Source organism: Crocodylus porosus, unplaced genomic scaffold (genome assembly GCF_001723895.1).
Source record: "Crocodylus porosus isolate Cpor-Errol unplaced genomic scaffold, CroPor_comp1, whole genome shotgun sequence".
In the NCBI taxonomy this organism is placed as follows: domain Eukaryota; kingdom Metazoa; phylum Chordata; order Crocodylia; family Crocodylidae; genus Crocodylus; species Crocodylus porosus.
Genome location: NW_017728943.1, coordinates 42,749,485 through 42,762,566, shown reverse-complemented (window position 1 = coordinate 42,762,566; position 13,082 = coordinate 42,749,485). Strand labels below are relative to the sequence as shown.

General features: G+C 45.4%; 1 protein-coding gene across 2 annotated transcripts in view; it reads right to left on the bottom strand.

The window, feature by feature from the left end:
• The window catches only part of FANCL (Fanconi anemia complementation group L), a 60,525-nt gene that overhangs the window by 40,630 nt on the left and 6,813 nt on the right, over positions 1-13,082 (bottom strand). For both annotated transcript variants that reach the window (XM_019549242.1, XM_019549244.1), the window contains exon 4: positions 11,080-11,136. In XM_019549242.1, the coding sequence (XP_019404787.1) occupies positions 11,080-11,136 (57 nt within the window). The remainder of the gene's footprint in view (positions 1-11,079; positions 11,137-13,082) is intronic.

Sequence of the window (13,082 nt, the reverse complement as noted above, 5' to 3'; positions counted from 1 at the left end):
ATTTTCAAATGGTGTCAAACAAAGCAAAGACATCTCACTAGTTAACTTTAAAATTGACCTCAACCACCAGGACACTAAAAACCATTCAAATAAAGACTTTTCACAAGCAATTTGTGGGAAAAAGTAGTACATTTCCCAAACTCAAAGGGACAACTCTTAACACTACAAATGTGCAATAAAGTACTAATTGGTGTGACTGGGAGGGAGAATATTCTTTTGCCAATTTGAAATGGCTGGCTTAGTTATATGGTGGGGATTTTCAAACAACTGATGAGACATTATTCAATAATGTGACTGTGAAAGAAAAACAGTGATTAAATACTATTTTAGTCACAATACCATATTTTCTGAGTTAGACTCCCCATTATAATTAAGAGATTGTCTTAGTTACTTTACACTGGCTCTGAACCACTCAGTGTTCTGGAAAAGACATTAATAACTAATCAAAGATTTTCCAAAAAGCCTTAGAGGTAAGTACTTCTTTGCATGGCCTGGCATGCTATACAGCAAGCTGAAACTAAAACCTGCGGCAAGATTGTTGGACTCAGCAGCAATCTGCAATTTCTAAGTTAGATGAGCTAAGAATTATTTTTCATAGATTTCATACAAATTAGGGCTGGAAGGGACCTTGGAAGATCACTGAGTCCAGCCCGAAGGGCAGGAAGTCAGCTGGGGTCAGAGGATCCCAGCAAGATAAGCATCCAATTTACTCTTGAAGGTGTTCAATGTAGGTGCTTGAACCACCGCAGATGGCAGGCTGTTCCAGACCTCGGGGGCTCAGACAGTAAAGAAAGTTCTTCCTTATGTCCAGCCTGAAACAGCCTTGCAGGAGTTTAACAAAAGATGAGATTCTGAAGTCTTCAGAATCATGCAACAAATGAGTTCCTGCTTATAAACTGTCAGGCACAAAATTAATAACTTATTTTTTCAATAGTAGTAGATAGAATTAGTGATTTTTTTCTTTACAAAAGCATCTAAGGATCTAAGGACAGACACCTTTGTTAAAAGCGTGTAATTTACTTTTTAAAATGACAAATCGGAAATACCAACTGCATGTCCAAATTTTCCAGATGTCCTCCATTGGCTTACTATTAAACTTTACATAAAAGAGCACCACCCATTTACTTTATATCTCCTCACAAATAGCTTAACATTCTCAAATTTTCTCTCTAGATGAAGGAATTGTCCACCTGTTTCATTGCTTATTATCTGAAGAATATTCCCAGAAGTTCAGGAGGCTCATACTCATTCTACTTCAAGAGAAAAGCAACTCATTCTTTAGGCTGCATGCTCTCTTGGAGTAAAAACCTACACGTAAGGTCACAAGAAACACACTATATGCCAAACTAAAACTGACTGCACAACAAATTATAGAGGAGTGTGCAAAAATCCAAGTGCTCAAATTTTCAGCCAACAGCTATAATTTTTTGTGTGAACAATCTGTTCCAATTACCTCACACATTCTCCTCCCTCACCCTTGCTTATATGAAAAAACTCTACTAGGTCTTAAAATAGCAACGGACAAATGACTACAGAACTTTACTATCCTATTAGGCAGTTCTTAGTAGTACAAAGTAGAACAGAAGTGACTTCATAAAGCATGAATCAGAGCCCAGATTTATACAGTATATTCATTTGACCCCACATTTTAATGCAGTAGACTCTTACTGTCTGAATCTAATGTTAAATAAATCTACCATGAGTTAACAAACTTAACATGTAATGTGCATCACACATACATACTATATGCATGAATACAAACACTTTGTATTTCATACTTCCAAGATATAAGGACTAGGATGTAACCAGTCTCTTTTCTTTTAGATCTTCAGCAGCTGACTGACAGGAAAGGAGAAACATTTGTTCTTCAATTCAAGTTCCGATGAGAAGTCTGTCTTTTCATTACTACAAGGTGTCATCCAAATTTACTACTGACATAGTTCAGTAAAATGGCATGTGTACAGGCCACCAAGAGAGAGGTATGACTGAAGTCATTATCTCATCAGAAACAGAGATAAAGCATGCCTCTCATTTCTGTTAAAAAGTATTCACCAGGGAATGCAGTCTTGCTGATGACTAATAAAGTCTCCATAAGAGAAGGTATGCTTTTATATTAGAATTAAGTGGATGTGTGAAAATATAAACACATCAAGCCTACATTTGAACTGCTACTGCAGTGCCATTTTGTTAGCTAGCTACATATCCCTTACACGCTACTCAGCTCTTGGTAATTCACTTCAAGTATCACAACTTGCTAACACAGGGGTAGGCAATTAGTTCAGCTGGAGGGCCGCTTAACGGGTTTTGGTGAGCTGTTGAAGGCCACAAGAGTAGCTACGTGCCTTGGCAGGTGCCCTGTTCCCTGGTCACCATCCTAGGACCAGAAGTCCCACCCCTAACCACTGATGCATTTTTAAGCACTTGAAAGAGAAAAAGGTGATTAGGAACCATGAGCATGGATTCACAAAGGGCAAGCCATGCCTCACCAACCCAATTGCCTTCTATGATGAGGTGATTGGCTCAGTTGATGTGGGGAGACTGGTGGATGTGGTGTACCTTGATTTTAGCAAGGCTTTTGATACAGTCTCTCACAACATTCTCACAGGCAAGCTAAGGAAGTATGGGCAATGGATAGAAAACTGGCTGAAGCATCAGGCTCAGAGAATACTAATCAATGGTTCAATGTCTAGTTGGCAGCCAGTATCAAGTGGGCCAGACCCAGCCCAGTAGGCAGCCCCAGGGGTTAGTCCTGGCATCAGTTTTGTTCAATGTCTTCATCAAATTGGAAGACGGCACAAAGTATACCCTCAGCAAGTCTGCAGACGACACCAAGCCAGGTAGAGCAGTAGATACGTTGGAGGGTAGGGCTAGGATTCAGAGGGACCTAGACAAATTGGAGGACTGGTCCAAAAGGAATCTCATGAGGTTCAACAAGGACAAGTGTAAAGTCCTGCACTTAGGACAGAACAATCCCATGCAGCTCACAGACCTGGGGGTTACAGTGGAGAATAAGCAGAATATGAGCTAACAGTATGCCTTTGTTGCCAAGAAGGCTAATGGCATACTGGGCCGCAGACATAGTAGGTCTGCTGCCAGTGGGGCAAGAGAAGTGATTATTTCCCTCTATTTAGCACTGATAAGGCCACATCTGGAATACTGTGTTCAGCTTTGGGCACTCCCCTACAGAAAGGATGTGGACAAATTGGAGTCCAAAGGAGGGCAACAAATATGGTGAGGGGACTGAGGCATGTGGCTTATGAGGAAAGACTGAGGGGAGGTTTAATAATTTAGTCTACAGAAGAGAAGACTGAGGCGGGATTTAATAGCAGTCTTCAACTACCTGAAGGGAGGTTTGAAAGAGAATGGAGCTACACTGTTCTCAGTGGTGGCAGATGACAGAACAAGAAGCAACGGTTTCAAGTTGCAGCAAGGGAAGTTTAGGTTAGATATTAGGAAGAATGTTCTCACTAGGAGGGTAGTAAAACACTGGAACAGGTTACCCAGAGAGGTGGTAGAAGCTCCATTTTGGTTTTGGATTCCTTGACCTTGGCATACAACACTGTTCTGCATACAAGAGATGGTGTCCACTTCACGAGCAGAGGGAAGAAACTCTGTGAGAATCACCAGCTTGCTGAGGAGGGCATAAATCCTCTGGCCAAGATGACTCAGGGGAGGCTATTCTTGTAGGGGACATCCAAATGAGTACCAATGCCTCAAGACACTTGCACGGTGACAGAAAACCTAAGATGACTAGGGGTGAACTCAGGTATTTATAGAAATGCCAGAAGCAATGGCAATAAACAGGACGAACTAGCACTCCTTCCAGCAGAAAAAGAATTTGACTTCATTGGGTTGACGGAGACCTGGTGGGATGATACATATGATTGGGCAGTGGCTACTGAGGGCTATAGGCTCTATAGGAAAGATCAGGTTGGGAGGAAGGGAGGAGGAATGGTGCTCTGTGTGAAAGTGGTGCTCTATGTGATCTCCCTACAGATTGCATTTGATTGCATGGGGTCAAGATACAATGGGGCTCAGAAGGGAACCTGATGGTGGGAGTCTACTATAAACCTCTGTCACAGGACTCCTTTAAGGGCAGAAACTGCCTAGAGAGAGGCCCCTAGGAGCCAGGCAGAAACTCCACAGGTACAGGTCACTTTGGTAGCAAGCTAATGAGGGAATTTGCCTGCATCTGCAGCCGGTCAGCTGACCAGAAGAAGGCAGGGCCTGTGGCCCATACAAGCCCCAGGGCTGGGACTGAGGGCAGTTAGGGTCCTGGAAACTGCCAGGGGGAATCGAGTTCATGCAGAAAAGCTCCACAGAGCTGCCTGTGCTGCTGCTGGTGAGACTAATGAGCTTTAGGAGCTCCTACAATTATCTGGGGCTAGGAGGTGGACATTGGTGAGAGAAACTGGCCCTCTTAAAGGGACAGAGTGTGACTTCCAGTGTTATGGTTGCTGTTATGTTATAGCCCAGGGGCTCATATTTATGTTGTTGCTTTTAATCTGGTGGGCCGGGCTGAGGCTATTGGGGCGGAAGAGGGCTCATTGAGGCACACTACCGTGCAGAGTCCCAGCACCAGAGGGCGCAGCAAAGGGAGGCAAGCAGACCACAGTGCTTCAGGACACAGTTACTGAGGCTAAGTGTCCAGTGAAAACAAGAGGCCAAACTAAACTGAGGCCTCATCACTGGAGATAACATGTACATACCATCCACAAGGCATGAGGTGTGGTAAAAGGATGGTTTTGGAGCCACACATCTAGCCTGTAAGATCCAGCAACAGGTCTAAGAACCCACACAGTTTAGTGAGGTCAACCAGGATCCTGGGGTCCACCAGGTCCTCCATGGGCATCCTTGGGAGTCTTCAAGAGGAGACTGGACAGACACCTGGCTGGGATCACATAGTCCCAATTTTGGTGACCCTTTTCTTGCCTGCCAGGGGCAAGGGGTTGGGCTAAATGGCCCACTGAGGTCCCTTCTGACCCTAGAATCTATGAATCTAGGACTGTGACTGCAACTTGAGGGCGGCCTTCCTATCTACCATCTATTATCTTAATCATCAAGATGTGACAGGCGAGAATAGAAGGCACCCCGTAACAACCTCCCTACCAAGAAAAGGAGAGAAACAGGCATTCTCCAGGGAACTGGCTGAGGCAGCCAGCACTAATGACTTGACAGTCATAGGTGACTTCACCTACCTTGACTTCTACTGGGAAGACCATTTAGCCAGCCCACAGTTTATCCCCATGAAAAGGCAGAGCTCCTAGATTCTTACTTCACATGAGTATTCTTGAAATCAGATGGGAACTCATCACCTGTCCAGAAGACCAGAGAATACAGAGAAGACAGCAGTTCACATGAAATCAGTCCTGAACAGGTAAGGGTACTCTTGGAACATTTGTAAAACATTTGGATGTTTTCAAGTCTTCTGAGCCAGACGACCTGCATCCGAGAATCCTGAAAAAACTGGCCGAGCTCATAGCAATGCCTCCAGTGAGGTAGTTTGAAGGATCATGTAACTCAGGAGTGGCCCTGAATGACTGGAAAAAGGCTAACATGGTACCCATCTTTAAGAAAGGGAAGAGGGACAACCCTGCAAAGTATAGACAGGTCAGTCTGACTTCAGTCCTGGGAAAATTCTTTGAAAAAATTGTCAATGAGGCCATCAACCACAAGCTCATAACTAGTAGGGTATTAAGAAGCAACCAGACTGGATTTATCGAAGGGAGATCATGTCTAACAAACTTGGTGTACTTTAATGGACCAGGTAACTAACTGACTGGACGTGGGACATGAGTTTAACATCATCTACCTAGACTTCCGCAAGGACTTTGATACCGTTTCCCAAGAGATTTTCTCAATTAAGTTGGAGAGTACTGGCCTAGACTAGTCTACAGTGAGATGGGTTGGCAACTGACTCAGAGGCTGATCCCAGAGAGTTGTACTTGATGGGATGGCCTCATCTTGGAGGGTGGTCTTGAGAGGTGTTCCCCAGGGATCAGTGCTCAGGCCTGCACTCTTTAACATCTTTATCGATGACTCGGATGAGGGACTGGACAGTGCAATCATTAAGTTTGTAGATGACACCAAGCCATGGGTAAGTGCGGGCACACCTGAGGGCAGGCTATGAATCCAGGATGACTTTGACAGACTGGTCATACGGGCTGAATGTAATCAGATGAGGTTCAACAGGGACAAGTGGCGGGTCCTTCATCTGGGTAGGAAGAACCTGCACCATAACTATACGATGGATGGTGGTCCCCTAGCAGACGCTGCATCTGAAAGGGACCTGCGGGTGACAACTGGCCAGAAGGTGAATATGAACCAACAGCACAATGAAGCTGCCAGCAGGGCAAACAGAACTCTGGTATGCATCAGCCGATGTGTTGCCAACAGATTCAGAGAGGTGTTCCTCCCCCTCTATGTGGCGTTGGTTAGGCCACAGCTGGAGTACTGTGTTCAGTTCTGGACACCGCACTTCAAGAAGAATGTGGATAAGCTCAAAAGGGTACAGAGAAGGGCCACCCATACAATTAGGGGCCTGGATGATAGGCCCTATGAGGACAGACTCTGGGAACTGAGTTTGTTCAGTCTGAGTAAGAGAAGACAGAGGTGACTTGACAGCTGCCTACAAGTATGTCAGGGGCAAACACCAAGATTTAAGGGAACAACTCTCCAGAAAGGCACCCCTTGGGAGGACGAGGACCAATGGGTACAAGCTAGTTGAGGAAACATTTAGACTAGACATAAGGAAAAACTTATTTTCCGTAGGGTGTCTAGAATCTGGAACGCACTCCCAGCAGAGGTGATACAGTTGCCATCCCTGGAGGTGTTCAAGAGGAGGCTGGACAAGTACTTTGTTGAGCTCTTTCGAGCCCAATTACCTCCTGCCCATGGCAGGGGACTGGACTTGATGATCTTAAAGGTCCCTCATGGTCCTTCTATTCTACAGTGCTATGATTTAGTTGGGAATGGAGTCCTTCTTTGAGCAGGGGGTTGAACAAGATGACTTCCTGAGGTCCCTTCCAACCCTAACTTTCTATGAGTCTATGATTCTAACACATTATATGACGATTCCTTGCAATGTAGAATTTTGAAAAAATATACATTTCTATCTCTTCATGAGTTAGGATGTTAAGTCACATGCAATATGCACCTTTATAATGCACACTATCCTTACCCAACTGTAAAGAGCATCCCAAATTTAATGCATCTATAGCTCCATAGGAATAAACTGCTCTATAAGCTTCACTAATAGCCATACTGGCAAGTGAAATCTCAAAGCCTTTGAACTTGAACAATACACAGGGCCACACCACTGGAAGGCAAGGGGGATTTCCTTGGAGCTGCAGATCTCCCTTGGGAACAGGCTTCAGAACTATGGTCCACTGAAAAACCTATGACAGCTGAAGCCAAGGGAAGTATTACTGTGGCAAATGGATGCTGAAACTGTCCAACACCAAGCCACATTTGAGGTTCACAATCCTACAATTCTACCCAGGACACAGATGCAACCTGCCCCATGCTTTGTGGCTGCAGATGCAAGTGACCTGCATGTGAAACACTTCCCAAGAACACGGAAGTTACTGACACACCTGGCATCATCACAGAAGAGGTACATTTGCAATCCTACTGTTCAGAAAGAAGTCATAACAATTCTCTCCACTAGAACAGAGATTACAAAGGAAAAGGTCAGAGAGGTACAGTGCCAAGACGGTGACATATATATACAAAGTCCCAAAAAGTTTACTTAAAAAAAAAAAAAAAGAACTAACAGAAGAAATAAGATACATTTAAACAATAAAATGGATTAAAAGATCACACCCCTGGGCAAGTGCTATAACCTCTAAGACAAATTGCAAAAAGTGCATCAGCAGCAGCCCCCCCTTTTTTTTTTTTTTTTTTAATGAAATAGCTCAAGGTGCTGAACTCAATTGTGTCAGCTGCTCAGAGCACACCTATTAGATTAAAATCCTTAGGAATTACATGCAAGGAAGCCTAGTTTATGAATCCTAAATAGGTTTAGCCAGATGCTCAATTGAGGAATACAACGGCACCTTGAGTATGGTCCTTGAACAAGTTAGGACTCCTGGGCTTAGGTGCCTAAATTCTAAAGTCCCAGTTTAGGCACCTACATTCCTTTGAGAATCTCATACTAATTGCTTTTATTTGGCTGTTCAGAAGTGATATTAGATATAAGCAATTGGGAAGTTATTTGAATGTGAATACAACTGTTGAAAACAGACTTTTTTTAAACAATCAAAAAAATACTATGTCCAATTTTGACATCACCAATCCCACCTGACCTCTGCATTTATAATCATTTGGTTACACATATAACAAAGAACTCTGATTATTCTGTGCTCTATAAATAGAACCTGGTTTAAATCGCAGGCCCAGCTCATGGTGCAGTGGCTCCTTTAATCCTTGAGTTCCTCCTGCACGCCATGCCTCCCTCCCCCCACTGATTGGCAGAGGGGCTCCATCAGCATCACTGCTCACTCCTGATGGCCAGGAGGCAAAAACTGCAGTTTTAAGTATGCTGCAGTTTTTGCTTCCCGTCTGGTCAGCAGCAAGATAGAAATATGCATAAACAGCTGAGTACTGATAGTAATATGCATTAATACAAGAACATTTTCTTCTTCTATTTTGTCCAAATAGATTTTTAACAATAAATAGCTGTGTCTATCCATGCTAAAGACTAAGGCTTTGACTATGACCAGTTGCAACAATACAAGCCACAGCTAGCACCTTTGAATGAAATAATCTGAGACCACAACACTGTAGAGATAAATCTTGATATGGAAATTAATGTTAGAATGTTGTCTTCCCATCTACAGTTGCTAGCTGGAGTTGCAGATATGCTACTAGCAGTAACAATACAAAGCTTGTAAAAAGAAAAAAACCCTAGTGCTATTGACACTACCTCCTACCAATGTAAATCTACATTATAAGTAAGAAGTTATATTCACCTTAAGGATGATTGTTTTCCAGTTAATCAGGCATCATGGGCGGACAGACTCGAGGGGAACGCCTCCAGACCTCAGGTTGGGGAGGACCGGGTTAGAGAGCTTCTGGAGGGGCTGGACGTGTTCAAATCAGCGGCTCCAGATGCTCTCCACCCCAGGGTGTTGAGGGAGCTAGTTGCGGTTATTGCAGGGCCCTTCACATGGCTTTACGACTGCTCATGGTGCTCGGGCCAGGTGCCAGATGATTGGAAGACAGCCAACGTGGTCCCCATCTTTAAAAAAGGGAGGCGGGAGGACCTGGGCAACTACAGGCCCGTCAGTCTTACCTCAATCCTAGGGAAACTCTTTGAAAAGATCATCAAGGAGCACATCTGAGATGGGCCGGCTTCAGGGATGATGCTCAAGGGCAACCAGCACAGTTTTATTAGGGGCAGGTCACGTCAGACCAACCTGATTGCCTTTTATGATCAGGTCACAAAAGCACTGGATGCAGGTGTCACTGTGGACGCAGTCTTTCTGGACTTCAGCAAGGCCTTTGACACTGTCTCCCACCCCATCCTCATTAAAAAACTAGGCGACTGTGGCATTGATGCCTACACAGTCAGATGGATTGCAGATTGGCTGAAGGGTCACACTCAAGAGTGTGGTGGTGGATGGGTCATATTCGATCTGGGGAGAAGTGGGCAGCAGAGTCCCCCAGGGCTTGGTCCTTGGGCCCATGCTGTTCAATTTCTGTATCAGCGATTTGAACGCCGGGGTCAAAAGCAACCTGTTTAAATTTGCTGATACCAAAATTTGGGGCAAAGTGAGCACACTAGTAGGGGGGGAAAGACTGCAGCAAGACCTGGATAGCTTACAGGGGTGGGCTAACAAAAACAGGATGCGTTTCAATACTGACAAGTGCAGGGTGCTGCATTTGGGCAGTAGTAACCAGCAGCACACTTATAAGATGGGAGACTCCCTTCTTGAGAGCACGGAAGCAGGAAGGGATCATGGAGTCATTACTGACTCCAAGATGAACATGGGCTGACAATGCGAGGTCACAGTTGGCAGGGCTAACCGGACCTTGTTGTACATCTACAGGTGCGTCTCAGGTAGGGCCAAGGAGGTGATCCTCCCCCTCTATGCGACACTGGTCAGGCCACAGCTGGAGTACTGTGTCCAGTTCTGCGTGCCCCACTTCAGGAGGGATGTGGACAACATTGAGAGGGTCCAGAGGAGGGCCACCCGCATGATCCGGGGGCAACAAGACAGACCCTACAATGAGAGACTGTGGCACCTGAACCTGTTCAGCCTTCACAAGAGAAGGCTGAGAGGGGACCTAGTGACCATCTATAAACTCACTAGGAGGGACTAGAAGGGTTTGGGAGAGACCTTGTTTCCCCTAGCACACCCCTGGCTTAACAAGAAATAATGGCCACAAGCTGTTGGAGAGCAGGTTTAGATTAGGCATCCGTAAGAACTACTTCACAGTCAAGGCGGCTAGGATCTGGAACCAACTTCCAACGGAAATGGTGCTAGCTCCCACCCTGGGAGCCTTTAAGAAGAGGCTTGATGCCTACATGGCTGGAGACATTTGGGCCCAGTTTTTCTCCTGCTCAGGTGGGGGGTCAGACTTGAAGATCTACAAGGTCCCTTCCAACCCTACTTCTATGACTCTATGATCATAGGTAGTACTACATTATAAACTCTGTCTCCAAATCATGCTACTAGGAACACATGTCTTCAATATGGTGGCAAGGATTAGCTGTTTTTAAACAAATTTAAATAAGGACCAAAGAAGTATTCCTTTGTATAGTCATTAAGAGTCTGTTCTCACCGACCTAGGCAGGATTAGGGAGTTCTAACAAACTAAGAATTACATTTGTTGCAATACTTAAAACAGGGCCTTCTGCTGCAGCTTTATTTAATCTGCGAAGTGCTCTAGTCAGGAAGAATTCTAACTCCAAAGGTAATTATTAGATCAACAGTAACTAAGTGCATGCAGCCCTAGCACTGCATCATTTGAAAAGGTTAATGTTGAATTTTAAAAGGCTCATTTAAATTAATACACAGACCCTTTTTCTTAAGAAAGGGAAATAATACAAATTGGCAAAAAATAGTATCTCACCAAAATCGTCTTCAGCTCCTCCATAAAGCTGACCAGATCAGAACAGTGTTGCAACCTCTACAGAGAAAATTTTTTTAAAGAAAAGTTAAAATTTCCTCAATTTCAGTAATGCTTTCAGAAACAGTTTTAATTTTATTACCTGTTTTCTGATATTTTAATAAAATAAAAACATATAAAATATGGTAAAATGCAGCAATTTAAACTATACTTCAATTAAATTATAAACCCTTTCATTGCAAGTTTTATTATATGATAAAAATGGTATCAATTTTTAGTAAGTTAACTCACACTGTTCACCAATCAGAAAGAAGCCTCGTTAACTCTCACAGTACTTAAAAAAGTATCTTTCCTGGTTGGCTAAATCTTGGTCAAGAGAAACACTATTCTCCTACAGTTGGGATGTCAAATATGTGGCCCCAGGGTACCAATCCATTCCACCCACCCAAAGTCAATGGGAGAGGGCTCAGGGGCATAGCCAGCCATAGGGGAAGTACAGACATCCAAAAAGCCAGAGAGAGAATTGATCCAATCTACGCAGTTTCTAAGTTGAGATCAGATCAGAAGCAAAGGGAACTCACATCTGCCCATTGAGGGGCAGAGGCATGCAAATGCCTGCAATGGCCTAGGCTAGAACGTGGTGGTGTCTCCTGCACACCTCCCAGCGTGCCAGAGAGCAACTGAGCAGGGGCCATCCCTAATTGGCTGCCAGGCACATACTGCCCAACCCCCTGCTGCCACCAAAGACTGCTCCCTCCCTCCCCCCAATGCCCAGCCTCAGGCAGGCCCCAGAGGGGCCACCATAGCACACGCGCCCTGCTGCTGCCACTTGGGCTGCCAGGCTCCACCCCCAGAAGCCCATGGCTAGGAACACGGGAGGGCTAGCACCCAACAGCCAATCAGGGTGGCCCATCTCCGTAGAAGGACCAGGCCACAAGGGGCCCGATCCTTCGCTCTATGGAGGTTTTGTCCCCACTGCCCAGAACAAGACCCCAAGGCTGCCCAGCATATTTTGTTGGCGACAGCTGCTGCTGCTGCCACCAGTGGAACACACCAGATGGCCCAAGAGACATGTGCTAGGCAGCAGGGATGGAAGCACTCCATACAGGGAAAGATTGGGTACCACTGCTCAGTGGGGGCCTCCTGGACTTCCAGGCATATCCCACCTGAACTCAGCACCAGCAGCATATGCCAGGCAGCCCAGAAATCTTGCACCAGCCAGCAAGGATAGGAGTAATCCATAGCAGGAAAGGCTGGGCCACACGGCAAGCCACACAGCTCATCCCAACAGCTACCACTGGCTTCAGGTTCTGGCAAGATGCGCTGGGCAGCTCAGGTGGCCCACAATAGGCAGTTCCTTCCCTGTATGGAACTCTCCCATCCCCACTGCCCAGTGCAAGTCTCCCAGTGTGCCCTGTTGGAGCCTGGCACCAGCAGCACCCAACAAGATGCACTGAGCAGCCCAGGTGGTTTGCACCAGGTGGCAGGGATGGGAGTACTCTACAGGAAAATAGGAGTGGGCAGGGGGGCAGCCTTGCCGTCCAGGCTCAGAGCAGGGGCTGTGAAGTAGGAGGAACTCCATTCTCTCCCCTCCCACTGCCTAAGCAGGAGAAAATGGCTTTTCTGGCTCCTATCTGTGACAGCATGAGGGTGGGGCTGGCCTGATGCTTGCCCAGAATGAATGAGCATCAGCCACAGCTAGGACGCTGCTCTGCAACTGGTGCCTGGGATGCCAAAGGACAGAGACCTAAGCTGTTTTGCTATGGGATATGGTACAAAAGTTTTATATACTGCTCAAACGTAAACCAATGAAGTCTAATACTACATCCATCCAGGTCTATCTTAGACCAGGTTCCACCACTTTGAAACCAGTCTATGTGTGCTGAACATCTGTTCTGTTAGAGGTTTAGGCTGCTTTCCAATCATTTATACTGGTTTACATGCAATTTCTATACCTAGGCACAGAACAGAATCCAAGGTCCCACAATCCTGATGGATACTGCAAT